Genomic DNA, 21555 nt, shown 5'->3' with positions numbered 1-21555 from the left:
GAATATGGTCCCCCCCTAGGTCTGAAGGCACTCACTGTACTACTAGGGAAGAGCTCCTGGAGTATGCCCAGTGTTTATGAAGCTGACGGATTAAAGCTGCCTGGATGTCCTGATGCCGATGTTGCTGCACAGAAAAGGGAGATCAGAAGCTATAAAGATATTCTCAATATAGGAACATGGAACATATGAAGCATGAATCTAGGAAAACTGGAAATTGTTAAAGATCAAATGGAAAAAAACAATCTATTTGTTAGGGTTCAGTGAGTTGAAATGAACAGGACAGGGCCATTTTCAATCAAACGAGCATTGGATCTGCTACTCAGGTCATGAAACACATAGGAAAAATGCTTTCAAAGACGGTACTGAAGTACAATATTATCAGTGATAGAGTCATGTCAATCCATCTGAAGGAAAGCCAATCAATGTCACTTTGATCCAAGTAGATATTCCAACGACAGATACAGAACATGAGGATGTAGAATTGTTCTATGAACAACTTCAAAATGAAATAGATCAAACGCTGAAACAAGATCTACTGATCATTATGGAGGACTTCAATGCAAAAGTAGGAAGTACATCTGAGTACATCTGAAGATGCAGTGGTTGGAAAGCACGGTATAGGAGAAAGACATGAAGCTGGTGATAACTTAATACAGTTTTGCAAAACAAACTGTCAATCATGAATACACATTTTTAATACCACAAACGTTGCCAGTACACATGGACCTCTCCAAATGGCATGCATCGAAATCAAATTGACTGCATCTGCATAGGACAGAGATGGAAATCTTCAGTTTTGACTGCAAAGACTAAACCAGGAGCTGATTGTGGAAATGACCATGAGTTTTTGCAAGGTGAAGCTTCACAAGAAGATAATAACACAACAACTTATATACTGCAGTACCGTGAAGTTTTGTGCGGTTTAAGATTAAAAATAAAATTGAATAAGAAATAAAATGGTTAAAATAACATTATACAAATCTAAATAGATTACTAAGCTTACCATTATCCATATAAGCTAATTACACAGATATTTCAAGAACAAATGTGTCTTTAGATGTCTCCTAAATTTCACATATGAATTAGAAAGCTTGATCAGATGTTCCAGATCCTTGCCCCAAAATGCCACTTGGTATGATAAGACATTGATAATAGTTTTTAAATTTCCAACCTCTAGCAGACGGAAAAACCAAATTCAAATGCGAGTTCCTCCTATATTTATTGGTTGCAAAAGACAAAAAGCTTAGTTATATACTTAGGGGTTAAGCCAATCACCTTGAAACAGAAACGACCAAACTTGAACCTCACCTGTGCCTCCACTAGCAACCAAAGCAGTTTCCGGTAAGAAGGTGTCACATGGTCGAACTTCTTCAACCCAAAAATCAACCTGACTGTCACATTCTGAACCATGCGCAGTCGCTGAATATTCCTCTGATAAATTACCAAATAGGCAATATTACAGTAGTCAAGCTGACTAAGTATAAGATGATTATTAGAGACCTCCCAAAATGCAACATTGAAAACATTCCATCAGACTATTGGATAAAACTAAACAGGTTTGCTAACCATGCTCATTTGCTTGATACAGGAGATAGAGAGCCCAAAGAGTTATGCAATGACATCAAATCTGTAAGCCCACTCCTTAGGAACCACAAAATTAAAACTCCCTGCCATATGGTTCACCATATTGCTATGCTGTGCTCCTGAATAGATTCATCCTAAGTTTGTTATTCCCCCCCCCCCCTGATGCTTTTGAGGTACTCAACCAGTATATCTTTGAGAGATACTTGAATTCAAATGTGAGCAATAACTTTTGTATTTTGCAATGAATGTCAGTAAATCTGCAGACCACCAAATATCTTCTATTTATAATCAGCATATATTTTAGTATGAAATAAATGAATACTTACCATTTACAAAACTGTTAATCAACCAGGAATACCAGCTGCAAAGAAAGCAATTGTAATTATATTAAGTATTTAGCATATACAATAAATAGCATATTTTCAGAAGTTGACAAAATATCCATTCCTTCTAGATGGACATGTTTAGCGGCCACAAGATTTGAAAATCATTTTGAAACTCAAGCTGATGAAAGCAGCCTGTAGTACAAATTGTAGGGTTGTGAAACCTGTGTTTGGGATCATGACCTGGCCAGACACACTACAAGACATTTTCCTGCGCTGTCCAGGGTTCGTTGTCACAGAAAGATCAGTGAGCAGTGAAAGCACAATTACTTAACAGGTATTATCTGGAGATAGCAGGCAGATATTCTCACATGTGGGTGACCTCCACGGAGACAGGTATTGACAGTGACAAGTGCACTGTCACTTTAAGCTTTGTGAGTTTTGAGACTGCCCGCATCGTGCATTCTCAAGTGCTTTTCTGCCCGTCAGCTCATGGCTCCTCAGTTCTGTAAGCAAGCTAAGAAGCCAACCAGGGGAGGTGGGAGGAATGTGAGATTAACTGCCTGTCTCCGGATAACACATGTACGGTAAGTAACTATGCTTTATCCTAGGACAATCAGGCAGCATATTTTCACTTGTGGGACTCCCAATCTTACTGCAATGGGATGGAGGGAAAGTTGGCCATTAAAAAGAAAATAAATTCTTTAATACTGCTTGGCCAAAATGGCCATCTCATCTGGAATAGGATTCTAGACAGTAGTGAGATGTGAAAGTATGAATTGAGAGCCAAGTAGCTACTCTGAAAATTTCATCAATGGGAGTGGAACGTAAGAAAGCTACTGATGCTGCCATAGCTCGGACTTAGTGTGCTGTTATATGATCCTGAAGCTGCAGCCCAGCCTGAGCATAGCAAAAGGAGACGTAGGACGCCAACCATGAGGAAATAGTTCCTTTGGTTACAGGTAAGCCCAACCTTTTAGGGTCAAAGGAGACAAACAGTTTAGTTGAAAATCTGTGTTGCTTAGTTCTCTGAATGGAGTAAGCCAAGGCACGCTTACAGTCCAACGTGTGAGCCATTTCTCCAGGATGAGAATGAGGCTTTGAGAAGAATGCTGGAAACACAATGGATTGATTCAAGTAGAATTCCGAGACTACTTTTTGAAGAAATTTTGGATGAGTTATGATGACTACTTTGTCATGATGAAATATTGTAAAAGGGGGTCACAAACCAATGCATGAAGTTCACTCACTCAGACAGGTGGAAGTTCAAGTGATGGAGATCAGAAAGATCACTTTTGAAGTGAGAAACCTAAGATGAGCAGATGCTAGTGGTTCAAATGGTGATTTTATCAGACTGGCAAGAATTACATTAAGACCCCAAACAACTGGAGGGGGTTTGAGTAGAGGTTTGGAGTTGAAAAGTACCTTCATAAACCGGGATCTAAGCAGGTAATTGGCCAGAGGTTTGTTGTTGAAAAGAGCATGGAAAGCACTAATAGCAGTGAGGTGACTGAAGTAGTCTTAAGTCCAGAGCTGGATAAATGGAGAAGATAGTCCAAGACTGAATGAATAGAAGATGAGGAATCCAAGGCATGGAAGTTACACCACGATGTGAAGCATGTCCACTTATGACGGCTTCTACCAAGTCTGAAAGATTAGAAACATAGAACATGACGGCAGAAAAGGGCCACGGCCCATCCAGTCTGCCCACACTAATGGCCCACCCCCTAACTACCTCCATGAACTACCTCCATCTTTTCTTAAAATGGGATTGGCATGTGGGTTCTCTTCATGATTAAGTTAGACCAAGAGGTACCAAGCTGTTAGGTGCGACTGCAGATTGGGATGTAAAAGAGATCCTGACTATGAGTGAGTAGAGATGCAAAGATCTGCAATGGAATTGGATCCTTGGCACTCAGTTGAAAAAGGGGAAACCAAGGCTCCCTAGGCCACCGAGGAGCTATTGGGATCATGGTGGCTGTCTCTTGTGTGAGCTTGACTAATGTTTTCAGAATATTTGGAATTGGTGGAAAGGCATAGAGGAACTTGTCTGTCCAATCCAGCATAAAAGCATCTGCTTCGAGACAATGAGGGGAGTATTGTCTGGAGCAGAAGTGAGGCAATTTGTGATTCTGGGGAGATGCAAACAGGTCTATCTGAGGAGTCCCACAAAGAGAAGATGTGACGCAAGACTGCAGAGTTGAGAGATCATTTGTGGAGGTCGAAGAATCTGCTGAGATTGTCTACGAGGGCATTTTGTTTGCTTTACACATATATGGCTTTGAGAAATATATTGCAAGGAATTGCCTAATTCCAAATGTGATATACTTCCTGACAGAGGAAGAGAGCCCTTGCCCCCATTTGTTGATATAGTACATCGCTACTTGATTGTCAGTTCAAACTAGGAGGACTTTGATTGGAAATACGATCTTGAAATGTTCTTAGAGCATTGAGAATCACCCTGAGCTCTAACAAGTTGATGGGGAATGACTGTTCTCGAAGAGCCCACCAACCCTGAGTTTTGAGACCATCCAGGTGAGCTCCCCAAGCATACATGGATGGGTCCATTTTGAGGCTCTTCTGATGTGGTGAAATGTGAAGTAGTAAACCTCTGGAGAGATTTGCTAAGTTCAATCACCAGCAAAGAGATCAACAAAGTGGTGAGGTGACTTTGATCCATTGGGACAAGTGATTTGTGGCCTGAGATCATTGTGATAGCAAGGTCCACTGAGCTGTCCCTTAGGTGAAGTCGAGCAAAGGAGGTGACATGCACTATTGACGCAATGTGACCCATAACATAAGAACATAAGAAAAGCCCTCACCGGATCAGACCGAGGTCCATCCAGTCCGGTGATCCGCACATGCGGCGGCCCATTTAGGTACTCCTGATTGGAGACCCAGATATACCATAGACCTCAATACAATTTGCAAGAAGGTGTGCATCCAACTTGCGCTTGAATCCCAGAATAGTAATCTCTGTCACAACATCCTCCGGGAGAGCATTCCAAATTCCCAGCACGCGCTGTGTAAAAAAGAACTTCCTGACATTCTTTTTTACACAGCGCGTGCTGGGAATTTGGAATGCTCTCCCGGAGGATGTTGTGACATGCATCATTTGTCTTGCTGAGATGCTTTGGAGAGTGGACACTCGATTGCAAAGATGAACATAAGAATAGCCTTACTGGGTCAGACCAATGGTCCATCAAGCCCAGTAGCCTGTTCTCATGGTGGTTAATACAGGTCACTAGTACCTGGCCAAAACCCAAGGAGTAGCAATATTTCATGATTTCCTTCTAAGGTTAACTGCATTATCTTTGGGACAGTGCTGTGAACAAGGCTGCCCTGTGAACTTCAATAAGCTAAGTTGCTCTGCATTTCATATTCTGCTCTTTTCACTGGTTTTCAGCATTATATCTGCTTAATTTGCTCTTCTCCTCCCTGTTTCTTACTTAAAAAAACAAAAAAAACCACAAAAAAATAAACCCTTGTCTTTCCTTTGTTAAATCGTATTTCCTCTTTCCCTTTCCCTTCATAGGAATAAGGGTAAGACTTATAGTCCCACCAACCCCAGGGACCACTTTTCATATATACAGACCCAAATAATCAGGATTACTCAAATCAAGTCACTTCACAACCAATGAAGATGACCTTTATTCTATGCAATTACTGTGGTGCTTTAATTCCAAGACATACTATTTGGAGGCTTAAGGCTTGCCCCATCTGTCTTCAACTTGCTAGTATTAAAGAGGAGCTATGCAAACTTAAACAGGAATTTAATACAATTAAAGCAGCTTTCATCACTCCACAAAATCATACCAACTTACCACCTCTACCTCAAAGAATACAACAGCCCAGGAATAAATGGGTCACAGTAGGCTCAGGAAGACTGCGACATGTAACACAGAAACATCCACCTTCACAAATATTACCTCTACAGAATTCCTTCGCTCCACTAGTGCACTGCAATACTCAAGAAAACAGAAGGGAGGTGGGACTGGAACCAATGAAGGTAACTCAAGAGAACAAGCGCACCCTAAGCACAAATAAAAAGGCTAAAAACAGAAAACTATTACTGTTGGGAGATTCCATCATCAGAGGCATTAACCTTGGAACACAAGGCGAGGAGACCAAAATAGTGAAATGTCTTCCAGGATCCTCAGCTACCAGGAGTTCCAGGCAAATACAGACTATAATTAAAGAAGAAACTAAGGATTTTAACACTGAAGTTGTTATCTATCTGGGAACAAATGACCTGGCCAACAACTCCACACTTGCAGCACAGAAAGCTTTTCGGGAGCTTGGTGAGGGAGTGAAACCTTTTGTAAAGACTTTAGCTTTTTCTGAAATACTGCCTGCATAAGGAAAGGGAGAGCAAAGAGTGAAAAACACAGAGGACTTTAATAGATGGCTCAAAGCCTGGTGTCATCAAGAAGGCTTCAGGTACATGGGAGGATGGGGAAATAAAGGACAAGAAGCTATATTGCACTGATGGGCTACATATTACTACAGCAGGAAAAAGAAACCTTGCAGAGAAATTTAGACAATATTTTTCTAGGCATTTAAACTAGAAGGTGGAGGTGGTGTATGTACAAAGGACAATTATAGAGACCACCCCCGGCAAAAGAAAAGATGTGATAGTAGTAAAGACTGCAACATAAGCAATATCAGCAACTCATTTAGTATTGCAACGGAAAGTGAAACGAAACAAAAATCCATACAAAAAGGAGATTATCGCTGAAAAATAGCTGGAAAGCGATGACCACAAATGCTCGCAGTCTAAGCAACAAAGTTCATGATCTGCAAGCCCTGATGTTAGAGGTAGATCTACATATTGTCGCTATCACAGAGACATGGTTCAGTGAATCACATGAATGGGATGCAAACATACCGGGATATAATCTTTTTAGGAAGGACAGAGATGGTCAAAAAGGTGGAGGAGTAGCTCTCTATGTAAAGATCAATATCCAAGCGACCAAAATGCAAGGGACCTGGGGAGAGGAAGAAGCGATATGGATTGCTCTGAAAAGAAAAGATGGAACTTCTATCTATGTGGGTGTAGTCTACAGACCTCCGACTCAATTGCAGCCAATTGATAAGGATCCGATTGTGGATATCCAAAAGTTTGGAAGGAAAGAGGAGGTTCTGCTGTTGGGAGATTTCAACCTGCCGGATGCGGACTGGAATGTTCCATCTGCAGAATCGGAAAGAAGTAGGGAGATTGTGGATGCCTTTCAAGAGGATCTGCTCAGACAAATGGTGATGGAACCCACAAGGGAAAAAGCGATATTGGATCTGGCCCTCACAAATGGAGAGAGTATCTCTAATGTTCGAGTGGGTGCTCACCTGGGAAGTAGCGATCATCAAACGGTTTGGTTTGATATAACGGCTAAAGTGGAGAGCAGCCGCACGATACTTAAAGTCCTAGATTTCAAACATATGGACTTTAATGCAATGGGAGAGTACCTGAAGAAAGAGCTGTTAGGATGGGAGGACATAAGAGAAGTGGAAAGACAGTGGTCTAAGCTGAAAGGAGCGATAGAAATGGCTACGGACCTTTATGTGAAGAAAATCAATAAAAACAAGAGAAAAAGGAAGCCAATGTGGTTCTCCAACCTAGTGGCTGAGAAAATAAAGGCGAAAGAGTTGGTGTTCGTAAAATATAAAACAACCCAAGAAGAGGAGAGCAGAAAGGACTACAGGGTGAAACTGAAAGAAGCCAAGAGAGATATACGTCTGGCGAAAACACAGGTGGAAGAACAAATGGCTAAAAATGTAAAAAAGAGAGACAAAAATTTTTTCAGATATATTAGTGAAAGGAGGAAGATGAAAAATGGAATTGCTAGGCTAAAAGATGATGGGAACCAATATGTGGAAAGTGATGAGGAGAAAGCAAATGTGCTAAACAAATACTTCTGTTCTGTGTTCACAGAAGAAAATCCTGGAGAAGGACCAAGATTGTCTAGCAAAGTTACACGAGAAAATGGAGTAGATTCTGCGCCGTTCACGGAGGAGGGTGTTTATGAGCAACTTGAAGAACTGAAGGTAGACAAAGCAATGGGACCAGACGGGATCCATCCCAGGATACTAAGGGAGCTCAGAGAGTTTCTGGCGAGTCCTATTAAAGACTTGTTCAACAAATCTCTGGAGACGGGAGTGATTCCTGGGGATTGGAGGAGAGCGGATGTGGTCCCTATTCATAAAAGTGGTCACAGGGATGAAGCAGAAAACTACAGGCCGGTGAGCCTCACTTCAGTTGTTGGTAAAATAATGAAAGTTTTGCTAAAAGAAAGGATAGTGTACTTCCTTGAATCTAATGGGTTACAGGATCGGAGGCAACATGGCTTTACAAAAGGTAAATCGTGCAAATGAACCTGATTTAATTTTTTGATTGGGTGACCAGAGAGCTGGATCGAGGACATATGCTAGATATTAGATTTCAGCAAAGCCTTTGATACAGTTCCTCATAGGAGGCTGTTGAACAAACTTGAAGGGCTGAAGTTAGGACTCAAAGTGGTGAACTGGGTCAGAAACTGGCTGTCGGACAGACGCCAGAGGGTGGTGATTAATGGAAGTCGCTCGAAGGAAGGAAAGGTGAGTAGTGGAGTCCCTCAGGGATCGGTGCTGGGGCCAATGCTGTTCAATATGTTTGTGAGTGACATTGCTGAAGGGTTAGAAGGAAAAGTGTGCCTTTTTGCAGATGATACCAAGATTTGTAACAGAGTAGACACCGAAGAAGGAGTGGAAAATATGAAAAAGGATCTGCAAAAGTTAGAGGAATGGTCTAATGCCTGGCAACTAAAATTCAATGCAAAGAAATGCAGAGTAATGTATTTGGGGATTAATAATAGGAAGGAACCGTATATGCTGGGAGGAGAGAAGCTGATATGCACGGACGGGGAAAGGGACCTTGGGGTGATAGTGTCCGAAGATCTAAAGGCGAAAAAACAGTGTGACAAGGCAGTGGCTGCTTCCAGAAGGATGCTGGGCTGTATAAAGAGAGGCGTAGTCAGTAGAAGGAAGAAGGTGTTGATGCCCCTGTACAGGTCATTGGTAAGGCCCCACTTGGAGTATTGTGTTCAGTTTTGGAGACTGTATCTGGCAAAGGACGTAAGAAGACTTGAGGCGGTCCAGAGGAGGGCGACGAAAATGATAGGAGGCTTGCGCCAGAAGATGTATGAGGAGAGAATGGAAGCCCTGAATATGTATACCCTAGAGGAAAGGAGAGACAAGGGAGATACGATTCAGACGTTCAAATACTTGAAGGGTATTAACGTAGAACAAAATCTTTTCCAGAGAAAGGAAAATGGTAAAACCAGAGGACATAATTTGAGGTTGAGGGGTGGTAGATTCAGGGGCAATGTTAGGAAATTCTACTTTATGGAGAGGGTAGTGGATGCCTGGAATGCGCTCCCGAGAGAGGTGGTGGAGAGTAAAACTGTGACTGAGTTCAAAGAAGCATGGGATGAACACAGAAGATTTAGAATCAGAAAATAATATTAAATATTGAGCTAGGCCAGTTACTGGGCAGACTTGCACGGTCTGTGTCTGTGTATGGCCGTTTGGTGGAGGATGGGCAGGGGAGGGCTTCAATGGCTGGGAGGGTGTAGATGGGCTGGAGTAAGTCTTAACAGAGATTTCGGCAGTTGGAACCCAAGCACAGTACCGGGTAAAGCTTTGGATTCTTGCCCAGAAATAGCTAAGAAGAAAAAATAAAAATAAATAAAAAAATAAATAAAAAAATTTAAATTGAATATGGTTGGGCAGACTGGATGGACCATTCGGGTCTTTATCAAGTTTCAAGTTTATTAGGATTTTTATATACCGCCTATCAAGGTTATCTAAGCGGTTTTTACAATCAGGTACTCAAGCATTTTTCCCTCTCTGTCCCGGTGGGCTCACAATCTATCTAACGTACCTGGGGCTATGGAGGATTAAGTGATTTGCCCAGGGTCACAAGGAGCAGCGCGGGGTTTGAACCCACAACCCCAGGGTGCTGAGGTTGTAGATCCAACCACTGCACCACACACTCGTCATCTATTATGTTACTATGTTAGCTTCCAAAATTGGTTTGTTTAACCCTCCCACCCATCCCTCTTAGTGCACAATCACCTCATGACAAAATAACATAAGGAGATTATAACTTAGTCAAGCAGGTTTGCCACAATCTCCTATACACAGCTCTTCCCCACTACTGATCTGAGTATGGCCATGTGTCTCCCAGTGAGCCATGTCTCATACACTCCTTCCAAAGCAGCAACTGCAGGGGTGCTTCATCCATTCAGACACAAAGAACACCTCACTTAGCCAGCAAAAGTGCAATGGAAATAAACTTGCAGTGGGAGGATGGCGTGTTGACTCTCCAGATCAGCAGTGTGTCCAAGGAGAAGGGATCTCATACAACCACTGTATTGATTAAGTGCAAGTGCCAGGAAATCCAGAACACCCCTCCAATAAGGCTCCATAGACACAACTTCCACAGAAATATGCAAAAAGGTTGAGGATTTAATTTTGTCAGATAGACGAATTAAGGTTTCCCAAATAGCTGAAGAAATGGGCATCTTGGCAAATACAGTTTGAAGAATAATTCATGAAAAGTTTAGCATGTCTTAGATTAGTGCAAGATGGGTTTCAAGAATGCTGATGCCATGTCAGAAGGCCATGTCAGAGGCTCCTGTGCTGTCAGGTGAACTTGGAGATGCTCAGTGAAGACCAAGTGAATTTTTTTCATCGTTTGGTGACTGGAGATGAGACTTGGGTCTATCACAGAGCTCCTGAGTCCAAAATAGAGTCAATGCAATGGAAGCACAAGCCATTCCCTATCCCCCCAAAAAGTTCAAGACAGAAATCTGCAGGAAAAGTCATTGCAACTGTCTCCTGGGATGATGCCACACAAGACAACCATAACCAGAGAGAGTTACGCCAACACAATGATTGCTTTGCAGGAGTTAATCAAGGAGAAAAGATTAAGAAAACTTACAGCAGGCATGCTACTTCTTCACAACAATGGGCTCTTGCACATTACAACAATCACAGGCTGTGGGTTTCAGCAGCTGAACCATCAACCCTACAGTCCTGATCTGGCTCTCTCAGATTATTTCCTGTTCTGAGTTTTGAAGAAATTCTTCAGTGTACAGTGGTTTTCAAGTGGAAGCTGTGATGTCCTGGTGACCTTGATCCTTGTGACCCTGGGTAAATCACTTGGTCCCCCATCGCCCCAAGTATATTAAATAGATTGTGAACCCATCGGGACAGACAGAGAAAAATGCTCGAGTCGAGTACTGAATAAATCCATGTAGGGGGGTCACGTGATGCTGGAGACCTAAACGGACGTGCCTCTCCACAGCTCCGGGTTGCACCGCCGTAAATCTTTGATTTAAACCTTATCAGCTGCAGGAGTGCTCAGTGACTTTATACCGTTTGTTACCCCTAACTTCGGAGCGCATGCACGTGTTGCTCTCTGCGGTGCTTTTTCGGGTTATGCCGACGAAATCCCAGCGGGGAGTAAAGGCCAAGATCAAAGCACCAAAATCTAAGATGGCGGAGAAGCACGAGGTGCCCATGTTTACCTTGCAAGAGGCCGCAGTGCAGGAGCTAACCGGTTCCCTGACGCTCGTCATGGAAGACAAACTCACCAAAATTCAATCCTTCATGGAGGAAATGAGGGAGCGTTTAGAGTCCCAGACGAATCGCTTGCAACGAGCGGAAAATCATATTGCTCAGCAGGAGGTGTGTACAGACAACTTCGAGGAGCGTCTAAGCACTCTGGAGACCTCCACTACCACCTTGAAGGAACGTGCTGAGGATCAGGAGAATCGCGGACGTAGGAATAATCTACGTTTTATCGGGATTCCTACTTTGGTGCGGGATGTGGATCTTCGCACCCGGCTTGAAGCCTGGCTGCCTAGTCTTTGATCTCCAGACCCCGGTGGTGATCGAGAGGGCACATTGTGTGGGAATCCATAAGAAGGTCGAGCAACGCCCATGCCCCGTTATTGCATGGTTTCTCAACTACACGGTGAAAGAGAGAATCCTATTTTGTATTGAAAATGGGCTGAGTTGCAATTTGAAGGAAAAAAAATTCTTCTTTTTCAAGATTTCTCTCCTCAGGTCTCCTACCAAGTTTCAAGTTTCAAGTTTATTTAACTCTTGATATATCGCCTATTTAAATATTCTAAGCGATGTACATAATATCGTAAAACATAGAAACATTAATAAACATTTAAAAACAGTGAATTTCAATTTTCAATAATGACTAACAGGAAAGCGAGGGAAAGGGGGCAAAGTTACAATAAGGGTTTAAGAAAAAAGGGAAAAAACGAAAGGTTGGGTAATTTGTTACAAGGCACTCAAAGAGAAAATTAATTTTAACAAAGTAAATCCATTAGGGCTTTAAAGATCGTAGGCATCCCTAAACAAAAAGGATTTTAAAAGAGGCGTGCTATGGCTCCTTTCTGCAACGAGCTTTTCAAGCGCCATATTAGAGTCACTCTCCTGTAGCCGGCTTGTGCCCGCATTTTCTATAATAACAAGGTCACCTTTCTGGACACCCCACAGGCTTTGGAGCAATTTATTCAAAAGCTCCCCCCTGCCCTGGATCCTCCCTGGGTGGGTGACTGAGAGTTTAGGTGGTGGTTTATTCTTGGACTGCCTATTGCCTTGGGCCCTGGGTTGGACTGTATATCTGGTTTCACATCTGGCGCCACATGGGACTTTTGACAACTGCTCATCGGATGACATCTGAGGACGGTGCCCACCGCCTGCTGCTACTGTGGACTCTGGCCATGCCCGGGGAGCATCTTTGCCCTTGATAGCAGTTTTTGCTGTTTACTCCCGGCTTCCAGGGCTGTGGAGGGGGCGATTTGTACATTGGCCTCCTGGTTACCTACTATGGATGCTGCCCAGTGGGTGCTTTCTTTATGGGGCATATGTTCTCGATTACTATGTTATTTCTTATTACAGTTGTTTTTGTTGATTATCTCTATGCTGGTTGCTCATTGATACATGGGCTGTTGCTGTTTTTGCTGTTCGCACCTTTCATTCTGTATTGAAATTTAAGTCTGGCTTTATGACTTGTGCCTGTACCTGCTTGTCCTGTTTTCTTTAGGGTTTCTCTTTTTACTTAGTTCTATTTTTCCCTGGCGGTCTGGGGGCGGCCCGGATTTGCTGTATCTAAGCTGTAAAGATGTGCAGGGGTAGACTATATAGTCTAGGGAGGGGGAGGGGAGAGGAATGGGAAGGGTAGGGGGGATATGGCTGTGTGTGAGTGTTTGTGTGCTTAGATGAGTTGTCTGTGGTTTTTTCAGGAGGCAGGGGTGTGGGGGCCTGTTTTCTGCTTGGCTAATATGGATGCTCGCTGAACGACTTCTCTTTGATGTGTGTGAGATGGGGGGATTTAGCTGGGACGCCCCCCGTCCTCTGACTCATAAGTTTTGGTCATCCTCTTTGCTTTTCACTCATTATATTTCTAACCCTGGCTAATTTGAATGTTAATTCCTTAAATGTTGATGGTTTCCATTCTCCAGTGAAACGTACCAAGATTCTAGCTTATCTGAAGAGGGAGCGCTGTGATATAGCGTTTCTACAGGAGACCCACCTGTCCGCTACTGAACATCTCAAACTTAGGAGGGACTGGGTGGGACAGGTGGGTTTCTCTGCTTACTCTTCCCGGAAACGTGGGGTAGCAATCTTGATTCATAAAAACATTCCTTTCAGCCTCCATAGTGAAATCAAGGATCCAGAGGGTAGATATTTGTTTTTGATTAGAGACCTGTGGGGTTGCCCTCTGGTGCTGGGTACTGTCTATGCCCCGAACATATATTCTCATGATTTCTTCTCCTCCCTGATGGGGATTTTGGCGCCCTACTCCTCCCATCAGTTGATTATTGAGGGAGATTTTAATGTGGTGGCAGAGCCCCTTGTGGATTGTAAGCCTGCTAAAACAGCGACTAGGAACCACTATGACAAGGGGATACCCTTTCTTATTCACAAATTGGGTTTGTTGGATGCCTGGCGGACCTTGAAACGGATGATAGCGATTTCTCCTTCTATTCCCACCCTCATAATGTTTACACTAGGATTGATTATATACTCGTTTCTGAAGGCTTGTTTTCCAAATTGACTCGGGCTGTTATGGCTGCCCCTTTGGTATCAGATCATGCTCTCCTGGGCACCACTTTTCAGTTCTCTCCTGCTTCTCCTAGTAGAATTTGGCGGATGTCTCCCCACCTATACTCGGACCCTAATTTTCGGACCTATCTGGGACAGAGGTGGGAGGACTTCCTCCAAACCAACAGAGCAGAGGACGTGAGCCCGGTTACATATTGGAAGGCAGCTAAGGCTGTCTTGAGGGGTCACGTGCTGGCCTATTCCGCTGCTGCAAAGAAAAAGCGTGATGGGGAATTGTTGACCCTGACCGCCGAGCTGCAACACCTGCGGCGTTCTCATATCTTGAGTTTTATGGGTGCCTTGAGGGACCAACTTCAGGTTGTTAAACATCAGATCAACACTATCCTCACTCAGCGGGCTTCCCGAAATATATTTTTTTTACAAATACAAATTGCATGTTTGGTGAAACAAAACCGGTCGTTTACTTGCCAATCTGATTTGACCCCCTAGAGCCCGGAATGTCATCACCCACATCAGGGATAAAACGAGGCGGGTACATACTCAGCAGCAGGCGATCACGACCCAATTTCTCCACTTTTACCAACAACTATATGCTGAACAGCCGCCTGATGACCAGGCCTGGGATGCCTTTTTCTGCAATTTGCAATTGCCTAGGGTCTCTGATCAGCAGAGGAGTCTACTCAATCAACCGATCAGTGGGGAGGAGTTACAGTCGGCTATTTGCAAACTCAAGCTGGCTAAGACTCCTGGGCCGGACGGTTTTGGACCGGAGTTCTATAAGCTTCTGCCCCTTTTGCATTATGCTCTCTCCAGGCCTATTTTACAGGGCTCCGGTCAGAAACGCCTCCCGGCAATACTCACAATAGCGCTCACATTATTATTTTGCCAAAACCGGGGAGACCTGCAGACCAACTGGGTTCTTATCGGCCTATTTCACTCCTGAATCAGGATGTTAAACTCCTAGCTGGGATTCTAGCGACACGCCTTAACACGATCCTTCCGGATCTTATCCATGAGGATCAGGTTGGCTTTGTCCCTGGTTGGCATGCTTCCATGAACTTACTTAAAGTGCTCACAGTCTTACAACTTCCTTATCACGCCTCTGACAGAGCCTTGATAACCAGTTTAGATGTAGAGAAGGCGTTCGATGTGGTTTCCTGGCGGCACCTTTTCTGGACTCTTGAACAATATGGCATTTCGGGGGATTTTGTCACCTGGGTGACTGCTTTGTACACTCGCCCTACGTCACAGTTGTTGATTTATGGGGGGGATCTTGGAATCTTTCCCTCTGGGCTGTGGCACCCGGCAGGGATGCCCCTTATCTCCCCTGCTTTTCCTTCTTTCTCTTGAGCCTTTGGCTATCCGAATCTGCCAGGACCAGAATCTACAGGGCTTGGGCATAGGGGGGCATGATTTTCGCATTAGTATGTTCGCAGACGATATGCTGCTTTACGTCAAGCATGCTGATGTCAATCTTCCCTGCTTGATGCATATTATTAACTCGTTTGACCTTTTTACCGGTTTAAAAATTAACTATGATAAAACCGAAGCTCTACTGTTGCACAACTCCCCGGGTGATACTTGGTCTGACTGGTTGGGAGTGGGCATTGTGCGTGGGAAGTTGAAGTATTTGGGGATCCTTTTATATAGGAATCTGAAACAGCTTTATGAGGCTAATATCACTGCAGTTATTGGCCGGATTAAATCCCTTTGTCATAAATGGAGATCCCTCCCTTTATCTCTGATGGGAAGGGCGGCCCTGGTGAAAATGGTTTTATTCCCCAAACTTTTGTATGCTGTACAGTCGGTTCCCTTTTGGGTTAGTCGGGAGGACGAACAACACTATAACTTTATTATCTGCAAGTTTATCTGGAATGCTAGGCAAGCGCGTATTGGCTTCCCTAAACTATCTCGGGCTAAATCACAGGGGGGGCTTGGCCTTCCGGACATCCGACTTTACAATGTTGCCTCCCTATTCCGATGGATACACGAACATTTGACCTTACACAGACGCTATTCCCCGCCGGATCTTTTGGCTTCTTGCTGCTCCCCTTTGTCTTTCGTTTCGTTTATCCATGGGATCACGGGTTCAACAGTATCTCTAAAGTACCCCACTCTGATTTTTCTTACTGCTTTTCACAAGGCATGGGCTTGGTGGAGAGGGCTTCAACATAAAGTGCATCATCCATCCCCCTTTTTGTCTTTGATTGGTAATCCCGGTTTCATATCTGGTTTTCGGGGTCTGCCTGGCTTACGGGGTCGTGCTGAGCGCGATACCACCCTACGAGATTTGTTGCATTTGGGGGGTGGGCGATTCCCCTCCTTCTCATTGATGTGCACCCATTGGGGGCTCCCCTCTACGCATATTTACCTCTACTTCCAAATTAAACATTATTACAGTTCTTTTGCTGCTGTCCCTGCTGCCACCTGGGACTGGATGAAAGGGTTCTTACAATACCATATCATATGAACAAGATTGCTACTTGGTATAAAGAGGGTCGAGATTATCAAGGGGAGCACTGTTTTCAATCCATAGTGTCTGATTGGTCCCGGGACCTAGGTTTGATGGTCTCCCTTCATGATATGCAAATTTTTTTCCCAGAATATATATCTGTTTATTAAAAACGTTTCTTTACAGGAAACCCAATTCAGAATACTACATCGAGCCTACCTCACGAGATCACGTGGTTTCCTCATAAGGTTGTGGCCTGATGATCTATGTGTCAAATGTCATCTCTCCCCAGGCACCTATATGCATTCCTTTTTTCTTTGCAAGAAGCTCTCTTTCTGGGAGCCGGTCCGTACTTGCCTGAATGCTACCCTCAGCTGTACCTTACAATGGAACCCACCTGTTTTACTGTTGGGCGACGTGCAGGACTTGTCCCAACAGCATCTCAGCATGTCTTCTCAGAAATTTGTCCTACATGCAATATTGATGGGGAAGAAACTTATTCTGCAGCATTGGGCATCTCCAGAGGCGCCCTCTTTTCCAGTGTGGTCATCTCGCATGAGAACTCTGGCATTATACGAACTGCAGACTTATTCTTCTCGTTCCCAGGATCACTGGAAAGAATACTGTGCACTTTGGGATAAATGTTTGTTGTCTTGTACTGTATCCTTACCCTAGCCGTTGTATATCATTTTTCCCTGTTTATTTATTTGTTCCCTGATTCTTCTGTTTCTTTTGATTCTTCTGACTTAGTTTTTGGTTGTAGATATCTGTACTTTTGGCATTTGGTCCCGTCCCCTGCCGCCCTGTCTAGTGTCTAGTGTACAGTGGCTTGTATGTAGCATACGGGGTGTTTCGACTTCCCTCATAAAACACTGGGCATTCTGGATGACGACACTTTAGCCCCTATTGCGTCAGTTTCCTTTGTACAGTGTGTCACTCCTGCTCTATACTTGCTATGTACTCATGATGTCTATGCACCATATATGATGTTTGTTATCTCATTTTGCTCAATAAACATGATTTCACAAAAAATAAAATAAAAGAATCCATATAAACCTGAGCTCCCCTGGAAGAATGGTATAGAAACTGAATGAATTAATAAGGAAAACTGGATGAAGTGTATGGAGCTATCGGGTGACTATATTAAAAAATACATTTTTGAAAACTTCTTCCTACTGAGGTAGATAAATTATTGATTGCCTCTTGTATTGAGAATAAAACATTTTTGAAAGTTCTAACATGTGTAACTAGAGACACTATGAAAGGAAAACAAAATACAGCAAAAATATTCTTTAACAGAATACAGAAGAAAATAAAAGTTAGTTATCCATCCTCTTTACTCCTTCCCCTAGCCTAAAATGGAAATAACATCAATTTTCTGGGATATTTTTCACCACAAAGATCACCAGTATAAAACCATGACATTCTATATAACCCCAAGTTCTACCTCTAATATATTTCCAATGGTGAAATGTACCAACACTGCTCTCTTCCTATACTCCCACAAATTACTGACCAATTTCTAGAAGTACAAAAGTTTGATGATCCTTGAGGCACCTAGACCACACAAAATTTAGAATTTTTTACAGCAAAAAGTCTAGAAATTCTAGAGTTATAAAGAAGAGTAGAGAATATTAGTCACAAACATAATGATATAAATATTCAGTATAGCCTCATAAGTCTCTTGTATGAAACAAGCAATACAATCCTACCTCTTATATTTAATGTTAAGGAGTGAATATGCTGCTCCTCCAACACACAGTGGATAAAGTAGATAAGACAAGTATTTCATAGCCTGTGTGGACAAAAGTGCAAGTTGACTTGTAAATTGACAGCTGATACATTATCAATAGAGATAATAGTTCATGGATATTATAAATAGATTATCAAAATAAATCAGAAATCCACCTTCCAAAATTTAGGATCTTGCTCCTTCATCAATTAAGCTTGACAGTTTCTGAAACAATAGTCACTGTGAGCATGTATTTATTTTAAATGAAATTTCCTATTTTGAAAATGAACAAGTTCATTTTTTCCCAATAATTTATTTAAATTTATATCCCATCCTCCCTATAGGGTTACATTCAGTGTTACAATATAGGGTTTATATACAGTGTGTTGCAATATATCTTCTTATAGGATTACTTACTGATGTTGGCAAAGGATTGAGGGAATGACTAGGTAAAAAAGGTTTTTACAGCTTTTCTAAAATTAAGAAGTCCATTAAGGGCTCTGATATGAGGAGGGTAGGCTGTTTCAGAGATTTGGTAAGAAATGGGAATAAAATCGTTTCCAGGATGTTTAGAGTTGGATAGAGTGTCCTGATAGTGTATGTAGGCGTATTTCATCTTGGGAGCACAGCGTTCTCTTTGGGGTGTAGAGAGGAAGTTTGTCTGAGAAATATAGAAATTAATAGTAGTAGTAGTAGTAGCAGTAATAGTAGTATTTGGGTGTCAAGTTGTAGAGGGATTTATATGCCAACACTAGGCCTTTGAAGATGCAGCATTTGGTTTCTGCAGGCCTCAGCCATTTCACCCAAGCTCTTTATGCCCTGTCCCATGCTCCAACAAAACTACAGGTTTCAGCATCTACAGGGCCCATTGAGTAAAGGCCCACTGAATTTTTGGTTACAGTGCTGAAACTAGCCCCAAATTATTTTTCTGCCTGGTTTCAGTTTCCAGCGGTCCCTAGCCAGCCCCAGCATTCTCTATCTCACCTCCTGCCCAAAATCCTGTTACAACAAAATTTTAAAATTTCAGCTTATTTATCTCCTCAATTCTTACCCAACCCTTAATATCCATGAGACACCCTGGGGATACTTTGTATAATTTTTTAAAATAAAAGAGATAGCTGACAGGTTAAACGAGTTCTTCACGTCAGTCTTCACTAGAGAGGACACAACCAACATTCCGGAACCCGAAGAGATCGTAAAAGGAGATCAGGATGAAAATCTGGTCCAACTGGAGGTGAGCAAAGTGGATGTCCTTAGACAGATAGACAGGCTAAAGAGCGACAAATCGCCAGGTCCGGACGGCATTCACCCAAGGGTACTCAAGGAACTAAGGAACGAAATAGCTGAGCCACTTCGACAAATATGCAACCTATCCTTAAAAACTGGAGAGATTCCGGAAGACTGGAAAATAGCAAATGTCACGCCCATCTTCAAGAAAGGCTCAAGGGGAGACCCAGGAAACTACAGGCCAGTGAGCTTGACCTCGGTCCCGGGAAAGATGATGGAAGTGCTGATTAAAGACTGCATCTGGGAACACATCGAAAACACTGGGCAACTAAAGCCGAGCCAGCATGGCTTCTGCAAGGGCAGGTCATGCCTCACTAACTTATTATACTTCTTTGAGGGGGTAAGCAGCCAGGTGGATAAAGGGGAATCTATAGACATCATTTACTTTGACTTCCAAAAAGCCTTCGACAAGGTACTACATGAAAGACTGCTAAGGAAGCTATGGAACCACGGGGTGCAAGGGGAGGTCCACCGATGGATCAAAAACTGGCTGGCGGACAGGAAACAGAGGGTTGGAATAAAAGGCCATTACTCAGACTGGCAATGGGTCACGAGCGGAGTTCCGCAGGGGTCGGTGCTGGGACCGCTCCTGTTCAATATATTTATCAACGACCTGGAGGTGGGAACAAAATGTGAGGTTATTAAATCTGCGGATGACACTAAACTATACAGCAGGGTCAAAACCATGGAGGACTGGGAAGACCTCCAAAAAGATCTGACAACGCTGGAAGAGTGGGCTGAAAAGTGGCAAATGAGCTTCAACATAGGAAAATGCAAGGTCATGCATGTAGGGAAAAAGAACCCGATATTCACTTACAAAATGGGGAGATCACCGCTAGGGGTGAGTAACTTTGAAAGAGACCTGGGAGTGATGGTAGACACATCATTGAAAGCGTCAGCACAGTGCGCCACAGCTTCAAGGAAGGCGAACAGAATGTTGGGCATCATTAAGAAGGGTATCACAACCAGGACGAAGGAAGTAATCCTGCCACTGTATCGTGCAATGGTGCGCCCGCACCTGGAGTACTGTGTCCAGTACTGGTCGCCGTACCTCAAGAAGGACATGGCGGTACTTGAGAGAGTCCAGAGAAGAGCAACTAAGCTAATAAAGGGTATGGAAGACCTCTCATATACTGACAGACTGAAGAAGTTGGGGCTTTTCTCCCTGGAAAAGCGGAGACTTAGAGGAGACATGATAGAAACCTTCAAGATCATGAAGGGCATAGAAAGAGTGGACATGGACAGATTTTTCAAATTACGGGGAACCACAAGCACAAGGGGGCACTCGGAGAAACTGAAAGGGGAAAGGTTTAGAACAAACGCCAGGAAGTTCTTTTTCACACAGAGGGTGGTGGATACATGGAACGCGCTACCGGAGAATGTGATAAGCAGAAGCACACTACAGGGCTTCAAAGAGGGTCTGGACAGGTACCTGGAGGACAAAGGGATTGAGGGGTACAGATAAGAGTAGAGGTAGGTAATAAGGATAGAATTAGAGGATCAGAGGCAGTTACAAAATTAGTCATGGACACTATTCAGGCAATTAGGCCTGATGGGCCGCCGCGGGAGCGGACCGCTGGGCAGGATGGACCTCTGGTCTGACTCAGTGGAGGCAACTTCTTATGTTCTAACTGATCATACAGAATGACTGGGGTTCACTTTTTAATTGAATTTCCATCGGCAAGACTGTGGATCCAAGAGATATAGGAAAGGCATAAGTGGACAAATGCAGACAGGTTCGAAGGTGATGAGGAATAGGTTTGAAATTTTAAACACTGATTGTGGGTATTTTAGGCAGGGGATGAATATAAGATCTAATGGTTCATTGTGCCTAGCATCTTGCCCCAATAGGAACCCAAGGAGTAGACTTTTTCATTATTGTTCATTCCCAGAGATAAACAATTGGTAATGGAACGCACTTGGGATACAGTCATACTCGGACTTAGTGCTTAGAAATGGGGAATGTCTTACTGATGTTACATAGTGGGTGATCATCTGGCATCCAGTTATCACTGCATGGTGTGATTTAATATTAAAATTGGTATAGAAAT

General features: G+C 43.2%; 1 protein-coding gene across 1 annotated transcript in view; it reads right to left on the bottom strand.

Annotated features, from left to right (window-relative positions):
• The window catches only part of CLPTM1L (CLPTM1 like), a 332661-nt gene that overhangs the window by 50115 nt on the left and 260991 nt on the right, over positions 1–21555 (bottom strand). Inside the window, exons 12-13 of the mRNA XM_033929667.1 lie at positions 18198–18280; positions 1911–1945 (exon numbers count right to left, since the gene is read on the bottom strand). Coding sequence (XP_033785558.1) covers positions 1911–1945; positions 18198–18280 — 118 coding nt within the window. The remainder of the gene's footprint in view (positions 1–1910; positions 1946–18197; positions 18281–21555) is intronic.

Source organism: Geotrypetes seraphini, chromosome 2 (assembly GCF_902459505.1).
Source record: "Geotrypetes seraphini chromosome 2, aGeoSer1.1, whole genome shotgun sequence".
Lineage (NCBI taxonomy): Eukaryota > Metazoa > Chordata > Amphibia > Gymnophiona > Dermophiidae > Geotrypetes > Geotrypetes seraphini.
The sequence above is the reverse complement of the archived record's forward strand: the minus strand, read 5'-3'. Positions and strand labels throughout refer to the sequence as shown.